Source organism: Mustela putorius, unplaced genomic scaffold (genome assembly GCF_011764305.1).
Source record: "Mustela putorius furo isolate JIRA1106 unplaced genomic scaffold, ASM1176430v1.1 tig00000407_pilon_pilon_pilon, whole genome shotgun sequence".
Classification (NCBI taxonomy): Eukaryota; Metazoa; Chordata; class Mammalia; order Carnivora; family Mustelidae; genus Mustela; species Mustela putorius.
This window is the reverse complement of record NW_025421373.1, coordinates 19,529,833-19,543,533: the sequence shown is the minus strand read 5'-3', so window position 1 is coordinate 19,543,533 and position 13,701 is coordinate 19,529,833. Positions and strand designations below refer to the sequence as shown.

Genomic DNA, 13,701 nt, shown 5'->3' with positions numbered 1-13,701 from the left:
GTTGAATTTACTATTCAAAAGTCCTCACAGGTTGAATTGGAGCAACCAGGTGCTATGGGTCTCCCTTCTTCCACTCAGGCATAATTTTCAGGACCTCCACCTTCTTTACACCTTCCCTAGGCTGAATTCCTAGGTGAGTAGGGAGCTCCTTAATCTAGATGCCAGAAAATCCAAAGGATCTATCTAACTGAGCCTTCTGGACTGGGAGTTACACAGATCTGAAACAATTCCCTGTGGTTGCATCCCTTAATCTTGGAATTCTAGGAATTCCTGACCAGCTGTGCGGGGCCTCTTAAGCATGCTCCTTGACTTTTGTCCCTTCTTATTGTAATACGCCTTAAACTTGCCTGCCATGGTCTCCCACTCTAATTCCATCTGCTTTCTGGTAAGTAATAAAAAAAAATCATGTAATCTGCAATTAACTCTTATTTTCTTCTGATTAAAAACAATGTTATTTACAGAAACAATGAAAATATTGAAAATAAATGGGAAGTTTTCTACAATTCTCCTACACTGGTAACACTTTAGTGTACAATTTACCTATCATTTGCATATATGTATACATTATAAAATTTGTATCATATAAAATACAAGATTTGGCACCCCATTTATAAAATGTATTTCATGGTCTTTTCTAATAAACTTAGAGATTCTTTGAGAATATGACTTTTATTAGCTGCTTAATATTAACCATGATATCAATATTTTTTTGTTTTCTTTTTGATATCAATATTTGTTTATGTTCAATATTCACTTATATTCCAGACACTATGCTAATTCTCTTATTTGCATTAGTGCCTTTAACCCTGTTAACAACGGTATGGGGTAGATTCTCTTAATATCCCTATTTTACCTATAAGAAGACAAGGTTAAATTGGGAACAAAGAACTTTCAAGGTCACAGAGCTAGTAAATAGCGAATTAAGTTTTTTTTTTAATCTAAAATATGTCCTCTTTAGCTGTCTCTCCCTTGAATAACTATCTGATAATTTACTTAAGCAATTTTATGTGGTTAAACTTTTATATTGTTCCCAGGTTTCAATTTTTAAACTGCTATAAATGACACTGGTAACAGTATTTTCCAGGGGTGCCTGGCTGGTTCAGTCGGGAAAGATGTGACTCTTGATCTTGGGGTTGTGTGTATGAGCCCCATGTTGGGTGTTGAGATTACTTACAAATAAGTAAACAAAGAAACAAACAAATAAATAAACCAATAAAATTAAAAAAAGAGTATCTCTGAGAATAAATCTTTGTATCACCAATCATTTTCTGTGGTACATTTCTAGTAGTAAATTCATTCACGGCTCTCACCTAAGAAAATGTTCCCATATATTCTTTTTTCAATTCCATTACTCCAGCTTTAAGTTTTATCCCAGCAAAATAATGAGATAAAAAAAATTATGGTCAGGGATATCCTTAACAATGTTATTTATATCAGCATTATTTATAATAGCTGAAGAGTACCTGTTTCCAGTTTGGACCCTAGTAAACCATACGAAGATCTATAATATTCAAAATTCATTCCTCCCTCCCTCCCTTCCTCCCTTTGTTCCTTCCTTGTGTTTTTGTTGAATTCTTTAATCTAGGAAAAGCAAATAGGGCTAGAAGAACTTGGCAGCCGAAATTTCAAAAAATAATCTCAGTAATAAGGTGATTGTCATTCATGCTAATTTCCGCCAAAATCTTGTCATAGAAATTTTAACAAAGAGCCCAGATAAAAACAATAGAATGAATCTTGAGAGGATACATTTATTTTACGTGTAAGAGAACTTCCTTTTCCACTGTGGGCAATTCCCAAAGAAATTGAGACCATTTTCACAGATAATAATGTTGTATTATGTCATACTTCTGAATACATATTTAAATCCATCATTTGAATTGGACCCTCTTTTACTTGAGTAAGATTAACTCTAGTCTGTCTGTAAGTAGGCATTACCTAAAATGAAAGTCTGGTTCAGGTCCATAATTGCTTGCTATAATGGTTAGGAAAAATTCATTATGAGGAATTCAAAGATAAAAATAATTGTTGTAATAGAAAACATCACTTAAGGATTTGGTAGGAGGAACATAAATTATGTATGATACCTATGGAAGGCAGCAATGAGGAGAAAGAGATATGTATTTATTTGTTGAGTAAAGTAAAATATTACCAAGATATCTGAAATAATCAATTTCTGAAATAGTCATAATTATTTTTTATAAGTGCATTTCTCACTCATACTGAAAAAATAATGTAAATAAACTCTATAGGTTTATAGATAGTGTCTCTTTGGTTTTATAAATTTATTTTTTCTAGGAAGTCAACTAAAGCATGTGTTAAGAGGAAATCTGTGCCTTAGTTTTTAAAATTGCTTCAAAATATAATTATGAATAATTCTTTGAGTAAAAGTACTTCAAAATAGTAAAATTATAAAAAAATTCTGGAATACAGAGTTTAACTTTTGAATCAACATGTTTCTATGTGTCTGTTAATACTTTCATTTAATTTATAAGCTTATAAATTACTCCTTGACAATACTAATTTAGAGGTAGATTCTTACCAAGTAGAAGATATTAATTTCATCTCCAATGTCCTCAGTAGAATTAATAACTTCAGGAACAGTCTCATTGGCCGCAATTGAAATATGGTATTCACTTGCAGAGCTTAGAATTAATTGGAAGAAGAAAAACAAAACACAATGAAGCTTAACTTTTATGACCTCACTCTTTTTCTTTCTTTATACCACGTAATCCCACAGAAAGTACTCGTAGAGATTACAAGTAAGAGGTAAATTCTTTTACCCTGAAACCTACAATTACTTCTTTGAGGAGGGTGAGAATGAGAAAGACTATATAATTTAGTTCAGTAAGTCACTGAAGCCAATTTGGCCTTAAAATGTGAAAATATATACAACTTTAAAATAAAAGTTTCATTGTTACCAAGTGAAAGTTTCTATTAATTCACTAACATCATTTATATTTTGTGAATAATGAGGCTAAAACTTAATATTTTTAGTAGTGCTGAATTTTAAATAGATTTAAAAAAATGTTAAGCTTTTCATATTAAAGGCCTATATTTACTGCTAAATTTAAAAATTCATTCTTTTCCATACAAGTTCTCCATGTTCTTTGGATGAACTTGGTGGAATGAAGTATAATAAAAATATTATAGGTGTTTGCCAAAATTTTAATAAAATGAAAAATTCTTGGAAAAAATCATTGTACCAAGAGAAGTGGATAACAGCAGATAGAAAACAGCAAATAGAATTCAGAGGCTAAATAATATATACAAAATCTATTTTTATATAAACCCTATGATCCTCTCATTTTTGTTGTTATCAAAAAAAGGCAAAGTACCATAGAAAATAAAGTAATAAAATAAGACTTTTAGACTAAACTTGCCTCTTATACTTTTTATATACTTTTTATATACTTTTTATATACATTGCACATATATATATATATATATTTTTTTTTTAGCAAAAGCTTGGAGTCTTGCTTAAGCAAGGGAATAAGTAGTGGGAAACATTGCCAATATGATTTGTGTTTGGATAGATTGAAAGTTCTTAGGGGAAAGGACAATTTATGAATTATGCAAGAAGTAAACAGCCCTCATCAATAAGAAAGATTTAATCTAGTGTGTCCAGAATGGCCAGGCTGATCAGATCCCTCACAACGAGAAATTAGGGCTAAGAAATATGCTGGTGACCTCCAAGAACACTAGCATTTGTAAATTACGTCTTCTAGGTCTTCAGAGTTTAGACTGGACTGGTAATGAGTTTAGAGTGGACTGCTAATGCCATCCAGGATCATTAGCACCTCACATATAAGATTATTTAGCATGCTGGGACTTTAGAGGACATGAAAATTTTCCAGAGGGCTTGTTTAACACAGATTTCTGGGCCCCAGAGTACTGAATCAGATTCAGTAGATTGGGGGTGGGGCCAAGAATTTGCCTAAGTTCCCAGGTGTTCCTGATGCCCTTGGCCAAGGACCACACTTTGAGAACCACTGGGTTTGTAGAAAAGCATCAACGTAAAAATGCAGTTTCCTCCTACCTGTAAAACTGAAGTCCAACTTCATATTTTACCGGGATAGAAATGTTTACTTCATTATCAGAAAGGGCTTCAGGAGGTTCTTCGCTGTCACTAGGAAATACATAGCATGTTCAGACGAATCATGAAACTACGGACTATTTAGAGACATTTCTGAGCATTTGAAAGGCAAGCTTATCTTGGCAACTAAACAAAAGCATAAGAGTAGAATTCTTGTTTTTGCGTTTTTGTTTTGTTGTTGTTCAGTCAGGGTGGGGAGGGAGGTCAAAAATGGGTATTATTAAATTTCCCAAGTTGATTCTGAATTGTAGCTAGGGTTGAAAGCCAGAATGATTTCTCAAACTTCTATGAAGATTATGGATAAGTAACTCTGGCTCAGTCATTAAATACACAGATTACTAGGCTTTGCTCCTTGAAATACAGATTTAGTAGGTAGGTTTGAGGTGGGACCTAGGAATTTGTGTTTTTAACAAAGATCACAAAGTGATTCTTTTTTTTTTTTTAGATTTTTTATAAACATATATTTTTATCCCCAGGGGTACAGGTCTGTGAATCGCCAGGTTTACACACTCCACAGCACTCACCAAAGCACATACCCTCCCCAATGTCCATAACCCCACCCCCCTTCTGCCCACCCCCCTCCCCCCAGCAACCCTCAGTTTGTTTTGTGAGATTAAGAGTCACTTATGGTTTGTCTCCCTCCCAATCCCATCTTGTTTCATTTATTCTTCTCACAAAGTGATTCTTATTTATTCCTCACCGATGAGGACCTCACAAAGAGACATGACTAGGTTTACATGGTGGAAAGTCAATATAAAATCTTTCATCTTCTTGTTTTAATAGTCCTTCCATGCTTATTATTTGATGCTTATGTTATTTGTTCAAGATTTATTCCCTTAAGTTGTCATTTCAATTATACATTAGGTAAAGGCATGCATATTTACACATGCATATGCATATCTCATACTCCCATGCATTTAAAAAAAAGCACAGTGAGGGGTATAACAGTTACCAACACTGGCTCTGGGGCCAGCATGCATGGTATTGTTATTTAATTTCTCTTTGCCTTGGTTTCTTCATCTATAAAATGGGGATTTATCATAAGTGATAAATAAATGATGATTATAGTACATGTAAAGTGCTCAACATTGTGCCTAGATGTAGGAAATAAAAAATACTAGCTTTCATTATTTTTATCACACATACCCTCTCCACCAAGTGACCAAGCACCTAGCATTTGGTCTCGCAGAATGGACAATGAGGACCTCTCAATGGCTTTGCCATACCTAAGTGTGCTAAGTGGCTTGGTGTGAGCTAGAGTAGAGCAAAAGCAGAACCCTACTTTGGGTTATAGATATTTGTGGGACAGGGCTTTTGCTATGACTGGTCCCATCTTCTCCTACCTGTTCCCTACTGTGGCCAAATTAGTCTTCCTAAGAACCAGCTAGCTCTGTATATAAACTTCACCCCTCAAGAACTTTTCTGGCTCCTTATGGTTTGCTTAGTTAAGTAAACATGCCCTATTCTTACATTCAATACTCACCATAACATGGTGGGATGCACACTCCCTGTTTATCTTCTGTTACTTCTTTTTGTATTCTCTATATTTGAGCTAAAATGGATTACCTGATATTCCCTCAGTAGGTCTAGTGGTTCACTATTGAGTTTTTGCTCAAGCTGTATACTTTTCCTAAAATGCTCTACTTAATTCCATTTACTAACCTATGCATTGCTCCCCAACCTTTAAGGTCCTTCTCCTTGATAAAGGTTTCTTGGGGTCTCATTGTCAAGTGGATATAACTTAACCTCTATTATGTCTCTGATACACAGTTTTTATTTCTCTAATGAATTTTCCTTGTTGTACCCTATATTATAATAATTTATATATTAGTCTTTGCCTCCTATTTAATGTTTACTCCATGAAGTTTAAACCCTTATTAATTTTTATATTCCCTATAGTGACAAATTCAATATCTTGTCTGTAGTAGATGTCAAATAAATATTTCTTGAGCTGGATTAAATTGAGCATACAGAATTCATTTACCCATTAATTTATTTTCTCATTTATTCATTCATTCTATATTTACTCAGCAATTATTGGATGTGAGGCACCATGCTAGATACCGGGGAATAAAGCAACAAAAGATAGAATTTTATTTCAAGGAGTTTTTGGTCCCGTGGGTGATTATACTTAGAAGAAAGCTAAGACACTATTTTAGTTTCCTTATTAGCCTTTTGTTATTTGTTACTTGTTATATGGGTATTGGGTGATATCTTTCAGAAGATCTGACTGATTTGGATAAAATGTATTAAACTACAAAAGGGCATCATAAAACTTTAAATCCATTTAATGATCCAGTTGAACTTGATGGGCTGCCAGTACAAGTTAAAATAGCAATCCTGTAAAAATTTTTAAATAAATTTAAATGCAATTTGATAGATATAAGTAATATGTGATTACAACGTGTTTTACAGCTCATAGAATCAATGGTTTAATATTGGTAGGTGCATTAATATTGGCATTAATTCTAAATTTCTTATTTAAGTTAATCATATGGATGTTTTTGTGAAGTAAGGGGGTTCACACCTTTTACTTTTACTGGTCTCTCATAAAAGCTGTAAGAAGTTCTAGTGAGTCTATAAAGCAAAATATTCTAAATAATGAAATTACATACTTATACATTTACATACATACACTCATGCACACATATCAACCAACCTTGTTGCACTTAAGTGAATGATCACATTTTCCATGAGATAAGATGTGTTAAACTGAAATAATACTTTAAAAGTAACCTATGAAATAAAAATATTTTTAGTCTAGTAACAGATAAAGTAGTAAAATATTTACATCGATCAAAATATTTAATTACAGTAATGATATTTCCTAGACTGAAACTGCAAAGTTATTTAAGAAATATTACCTAAGAAAATAAAACCTAATCACATCTCAAAAACAGAACAAGATATACATATACTTTTGGATGTAAGTATGAAATATGCTTTGTATATTAATATGAATTTAAACACTTTATTCAAATCACATTAATAAATATATATATATATATATATATATATATATATATATATATAAACTATTACCATGAAGGTACATTCTATGTATTACATTACCATTTTCTACCAGATCACAACCATAAGCAATGTAATTATGAAATAGTCATAGTTAAACTTTAATATGTAAACTTCTACCATCTATATATGTTCATTATAAAATAGGGGAAAACTATGTGGGTCCATTAATTTGAATAGTACAAAAAGTTTTGGGCTTTTAAGGAATAAAAATAAAATGAAAAAATAAAAGACTTATTTATAATAAACTATAATAATAACAATAATGTAGTAAGTTTTGCTTACAAATTGGATAGTTAAAATAATACCTAAGAAAAACTAACACCTAATACCTAAGAAAAACTAACACCTAATACCTAAGAAAAACTAATACCTAAAAAATAATACCTAAGGAAAACATTTTTGTTATACCAACATTCTGGTACAGGTTAACTTATTTTTAAAAACGATGCCTGAGCATAGAAACTATATAATTAGGACTCTTCATAAACACTGACAGACAGGCCAGAAACTGGATTACTTATTTGAAGACACAGGTTCTCAGCAAAGTTCTAGTCCAAGACCCCTCATGATAATCTTCATTAAGCTATTTTCTATTCTGAAAACTAATCTTGGTTTGCGCTAACTAGAGTGTTTTGGAATTTGGCCAGCCAAAAAGATGGCTCAAAGTGCATAATTAATAGAGACTTTTAAAATTTTACTTTTGTGATTAAGTGCCAGACAGGGCAGAGTTTGGTATTGAAAGCTCTCTTAATCAATTTAGGCCCATTCACAGGATTAGAATTCATGTGTCATGAGATTTGCATGGTTGTACTGTATTATGTGTGGAGTTTTCTTTTGTATTTTCTTTCCACATATATTTTGGGTTACACTAAAAAAAAATCTTTTCTTAAGAATCTGCAGATCTGCAGTATGCTTCTTGCATTGAAATAATAATCATAATTCTAATAGGAGATTACTGGGTGGGTTTGAACTATAATACTTCACAAAGGGTCCAATTGCCAAATTGCCTCTCAGTGAGCTCCTTTTTTCCTGCCTTCATTAGACCCCTGACTGGCCTGAACATTTAAGTCTTGGCATTTCTGATGAGTCTTCAGACTTTGGGAAGATACTAGCAGAGAAGTAGGGTTGAAGAAGGTGCCTATTCTCTATTGACATGATCCTGAAATGTTTAAACCATAAATTTAGATCTTGAAGTCAAAGTATATCCTAAGTGTAAAGCCCATGCAAAAATCCCTTGCAAATTATTTTCCCATCTCTATATTGATGGCATGAGATGCTTTGATTTAAGCTTTTGCTCTAAGCAGCAAGGAATTGTTAAAGAAAGAAAAAGTGATTGAAAAGTAATTAAGATTGCAATTAATATCTCTAAATGCTGAAATGTAATACAGGCTCTATTATTATTCTTAAAGAAATGGAGATAGTTCCATGGTTAATTATAGTGGTCAGAGGAAGAAGTAGAAATGAGTTGAAATTCACTATTTCTATGTCAAAATAGAGGAATCATGGGTATATTTTTTCAAATAGGATATATGTTTTATAGATTTTTAGGGAAGAAACGTAATTTCACAATAAATTTCATTTGAGATAGTCAAGAAATGGGCTCGATAATGAGGTTCCTAAATTAAAGTGGTACACCTAGTTATTTTCATAGCTAAAATGGTTTATTGAATTCAGTGATAATTACTGTCATTAGTAGTTTTTTCAGTCCTTAGTAGCTATGCCGTATGTGTGAAGGGAAAAGACCTTTCTGAATTCTCATTTGCAAAAAGAGGAGCTAAAAGACTTCATTATAGATATGACTCTGTCATTTCCAGATGTCTAACTCAGTGTTTGTCATCTTTTTAGGATATGTGATAAAGGTGACAATGATCTATTTTGAAGTTTTATATTAAAAAATGTTATAATGTGAAGAAGTTGAAATTGGGATGGTATTTCTATCTTTTTTTTTAAAGACTTAAGTCAAGTAAGTAAAATATCTTCTTATCTCATCACTTTGATTCAATATTTCCCTCATTAACTCAATATGAATGGAGGAGCAAATATACTGAAAAGTAACCTTCAATGAAAATATATGCAAATATGTTGTTTATCATTCAAGACGATAACTATTCTGTTTTTCATGGAAACAAATATTGTTTTCAAAAAGACATGAAAGCACTCTCTCACTTCTGTTCAACTACTACTGTAGGTTTTAGCCAGGGTATGTAGGCAAGAAAAAGAAATAAAAGGTACTGGCTTGGGAAGGATGCCTCTATTTGCAGATGACATGATCTTATATATAGAATATCCTAAGGAATCCTCTAAAGAACTATTAGAACTAATAATTTCAGCAAGGTTTCAAGACAAAAGATCAATATTAAAAAATCATTTGTATTTCTATACATGAGGAATAAACAATCTGAAAATAAATTTAAGAAAAGAATTTCATCTAAAATAGCATTAAAGGGGGTGCCTAGGTGGCTCAGTGGTTTAAGCATCTGCCTCTTGATTTCAGCTCAGATTATGATCTCAGGGCCATGAGATCAAGCACCATGCTGGGCTCTGTGCTGAGTGTGGAGTCTGTCTAAGATTCTCTCCCTCCCATCTGCCCATCTCTACCACTTTCTCTCTCTTTAAAAAAAAAGAAAAAAGAAAGAAACAAAAATAAAATAGCATTAAAAGAGAATAAATGCTTAGGAATACATTTAACAAAGGATGTGTAAAACTTGTATTCTGAAGAATATAAAACATTTTTGAAAGTAATTAAAATAGAAGATCTAAATAAATAGGAAGACATCCCATAGTCACAGACCAAAGACTTAATATCTTGAAGATGGTAATACTCCCCAAACTAATCTGCAGATTCAGTGTACTCCCTATCAAACTTCCAGCTGGCCTTTTTCGCAGAAAATGATGAGCTGACCCTAAAGTGAAGATGAAAATACAAGGGACCTGGAAGAGCTAAACAACTTTGAAAAGGGAAACATAGCTGAAAGACTTACATTTTCAGATTGCAAAGATTGCAAAAGAGTTCAGTAATTAAAACAGTGTACTGACATAAAGACAGACATCTAGATCAATGGAATACAATTAAGAATCAAGAAATAAACCCATATGTTTATGGTCAAGTCACTTTCAATAAAAGAGCCACAACAATTCAATGGAAGAATGAATGACATTTTCAACCGATGGTGTGGGGCAACTGGATATCCACATGCCAAGAATGAAGTTGGACCCTCTCCTTCTTACACAATATACAAAAGTTCATCAAAATGAGTAGAGACCCAAATGTAACAGCTAAAACTATACAGCTCTTGGAAGGAAACATAGGAGTAGATCTTTGTGATCTTGGGTTAGCAAAGCATGAGGGACAAAAGGATAAATAGATTAGTTAGACTTCATCAAAGTAAACATCTTTGTGTTTCAAAGGGCATCATCAAGAAAGTGAAAAGACAAGGGCGTCTGGGTGGCCAGTTGGTTAAGCATCTGCCTTCGGCTCAGGTCATGATCCCAGGGTCTCAGGATAGAGCCCCACATTGGGCTCTTTGCTCAGAAGGGAGCTTGCTTCTCTCCCCACCTCTGCCTGCTGCTCCCCCTGCTTGTGCTCTCTCTCTGTGTCAAATAAATAAATAACATCTTTGAAAAAAAGAAAGTGAAAAGACAATGGGAGAAAATATTTACAAATCATTTATCTGATAAGTGACTTGAAAGCAGAATATATGAAGAACTCTCACAACTCAATAATAAAAAAAAAAGACATTCCAATTAAAAAATAGTAAAGGATCTGAATAGACATTTCTCCAAAGAAGATATACACATGGTCAGTAAGCACAGGAAAGGATGTCCAACATCATTAGCTATTAAGGAAACACAAATCAAAATCACAGGCAGTAACAATGTGAAGAAAGACATATATTGATGGTAGGAATGGAAGATGGGGCAGTCACTTTGGAAAACAGTTTTTCAGTTTCCTAAAATGTTGCACATAGTTATCACCTAACCAAGGAATTCCACCCTCAGAGAATGGACAACATCCCCATATTAAAACCTGTACACAGATACTCGGATATTCGTAGTATTACGCATAGTAGCCAAAAAGCAAAAACAATACAAATGATAGATGAATAAATAAAATCCGTTACATCCACAAAATGGAATTGTATTTGGAAATAAAAAGGAACTGCTGATACATGGATGGACCTTGAAAACATTATGGTAAATGAAAAAAGTCAGCTATAAAAGATCACAGATTGTATGATTCCATTTATATGATATGTCTGGAATAGGTAGACCCATAAAGAAAGAAAGTAGATTAGTGGTTGCCTGAGGTTGGGGGAGGGACTGGAGGAGAAAAAAGAGAAGTAACTGGTAATGTGTACAGAGTTTCTTTTGGGGATACAAAAATGTTCTAAGATTGATTGTGGTGATGGCTGCAGAATTCACCATTTGGTGAATATACAAAAGCTCACTTAACTGTACAGTTTAAATAAGTGAATTTTATGGTATGTGAATTATATATCAATGAGGATATTATTTAAAAGAGAGAGAGAAATGAAAAAAAGAGTTTCTATACTAAAGAGTTTCTATTCTAAAGTTCTAAAAGATTCTAAAAAATTGAAAGATTTGTTTTGTCTACAGGCCAGAAAAGCCCACTACTATTGGATAAAATATCAAGTATAATTTTAAATTTTGTCTTAGCGCTTGAGTTTGACTCATGCACTAATTGGTTCTTGATTCCAATGTCTCAAAATCTTGAACTCAACCTTCTTCATCTGCATCATCCTAGAATACCATTAGAGGGATTTATACATTTAACTTTGAGCACGGCATTTTTCATATCCGGTTGCCATATGTATGTTTTATAATCTGCTTACCTCTTCTCCTCTTCTCAGGAAAGGATAGCCAACCTTACATGTGAGATTATGATTGGATTCACAACTGTCTTTTTGGATAGCCTTGGAAGAAAAAGTAAGCAGAATTAGAACAGACACACAGGTGAAATGCTTGGGTTTGGTTTTTCCAGATTTTTCCCAGCTGTGCCTTGGACTCTGCCTTACTAAGATTTGTCTCTCAGTTTAGTTGGGAAAGTCACAGCATTATGGGATCACCTGTCTCACCAACCATGGGAAATCTGAAAACATTACTTGAGGGAGACTGTAAGGCAAAGCACATCACATATCTTGTCTAGGTGTCCCACTGCACAATGGACGTATTAACAGCATGTGCCACATAGGATAGATGAAATAATCCACACATATCAGACTGCCACGTGGAAGCCCACAGTGAGTGGCTGGCTGTCGTGAGAAGAGTTTCACTCAGTGGTAAGAGCACAGGTTCGGACCTGAGACCACCAGGAGTTCAATTCTGACTCCATCACTATTAGCTTTCTCCTTGTCAAGGAGAAAGGCTCACTTCTCTGAGCCTGATTTTCTGTTAAGTGAGGTCAGTCATACTCAATTTTATCTAACTGTAAATGCCACTGAATAGTAGGAGACTTGCCAGTATTTTGTGTACGAATAAGAGGAGGGGAAATGCTGCCAGGTAAGTAAATATATCAACTGTAAAATGCGGTTACAGTAAAGTTAAAATGTAACCGAAAGGGTTTATCTTAGAATCTCTGTAGTACAAAAATACCTAACTACTTAATGAGAATTGAGTAAATGGAATGCTTAGAACAGTGCCTGGAACATAATATGACTCAGGAAAAGGCTGTCATTATTATTACTGTTTTTATTGTTAATAGAAGTAGGGGAGACACGTTGTTTATTTTTATAGTCCTCCCTCTCTTCCAAAGCCATGAAGTTAGTTGAAGAGGATACTGGCAATGATTTTTAATATAGTCCACATTCCAGAGAAAAATTCAGTGGTAACATTTTTCTAGCATCACTTTGCACAGTTGGATTTACAATTAACATTCTTTACTGAATCTAAAATATGAGGTAGTAATGGAGGTCATTTTTTAAGCCTCTGTTAGTCATCATGTCCTTAAGTGGTATCCTAATAAATAGAGAGTAATATCAGTGAAAGTCTGAATTTACAGAAACTGGACAATAGAGTTCTAATATTGTATTAATCATACATATTACTAATTCATATACATATAGACAGAATTGTAAATAAGGGGAATTCATTCAGAGATCAGAATTAAAAGCAAAATTCAAATGTGAAAGTACTAATTATTGCTGATATAGCATCTTATGCAGCTGTCTGTTATTGCCAAGATGAAAAAGAATTGTTATGACAATGACATGTTATATAATATCTCTCTTTCCAATGTAAGGATTTTACATAGAAAATGAGAAGTGGTACCTTTATTTTTCTTCATGTAAATATTTTTTTATTCCATACGTACATTCCTTTCTCTGTACCTCTGTTTAACTGTCTTGACTCTGTTATGTGTATATTTTTCTTTGGGTTTGTCTCAATTTCAGCTATGTAATGCCTCTATAAAATGTATGATTTTGATACATCAGTGATCCTATCCTCATACTGAACCTAAGAAAAGTCATAGATCTCTAAAGACATTCATCAAAAAAAAAAAACAACTTTAAAAAAAAGTTTCATACTTTCACCATTAGTGAGTACTAATAATTTGT

The 13,701-nt window shown here is 33.2% G+C and overlaps 1 protein-coding gene across 2 annotated transcripts in view; it reads right to left on the bottom strand.

The window, feature by feature from the left end:
- ITGA1 (integrin subunit alpha 1) overlaps window positions 1–13,701 on the bottom strand; it is a 175,616-nt gene that overhangs the window by 15,321 nt on the left and 146,594 nt on the right. For both annotated transcript variants that reach the window (XM_004737905.3, XM_013051321.2), the window contains exons 20-23: window positions 11,980–12,060; window positions 6,753–6,829; window positions 4,037–4,126; window positions 2,540–2,642 (exon numbers count right to left, since the gene is read on the bottom strand). In XM_004737905.3, the coding sequence (XP_004737962.1) occupies window positions 2,540–2,642; window positions 4,037–4,126; window positions 6,753–6,829; window positions 11,980–12,060 (351 nt within the window). The remainder of the gene's footprint in view (window positions 1–2,539; window positions 2,643–4,036; window positions 4,127–6,752; window positions 6,830–11,979; window positions 12,061–13,701) is intronic.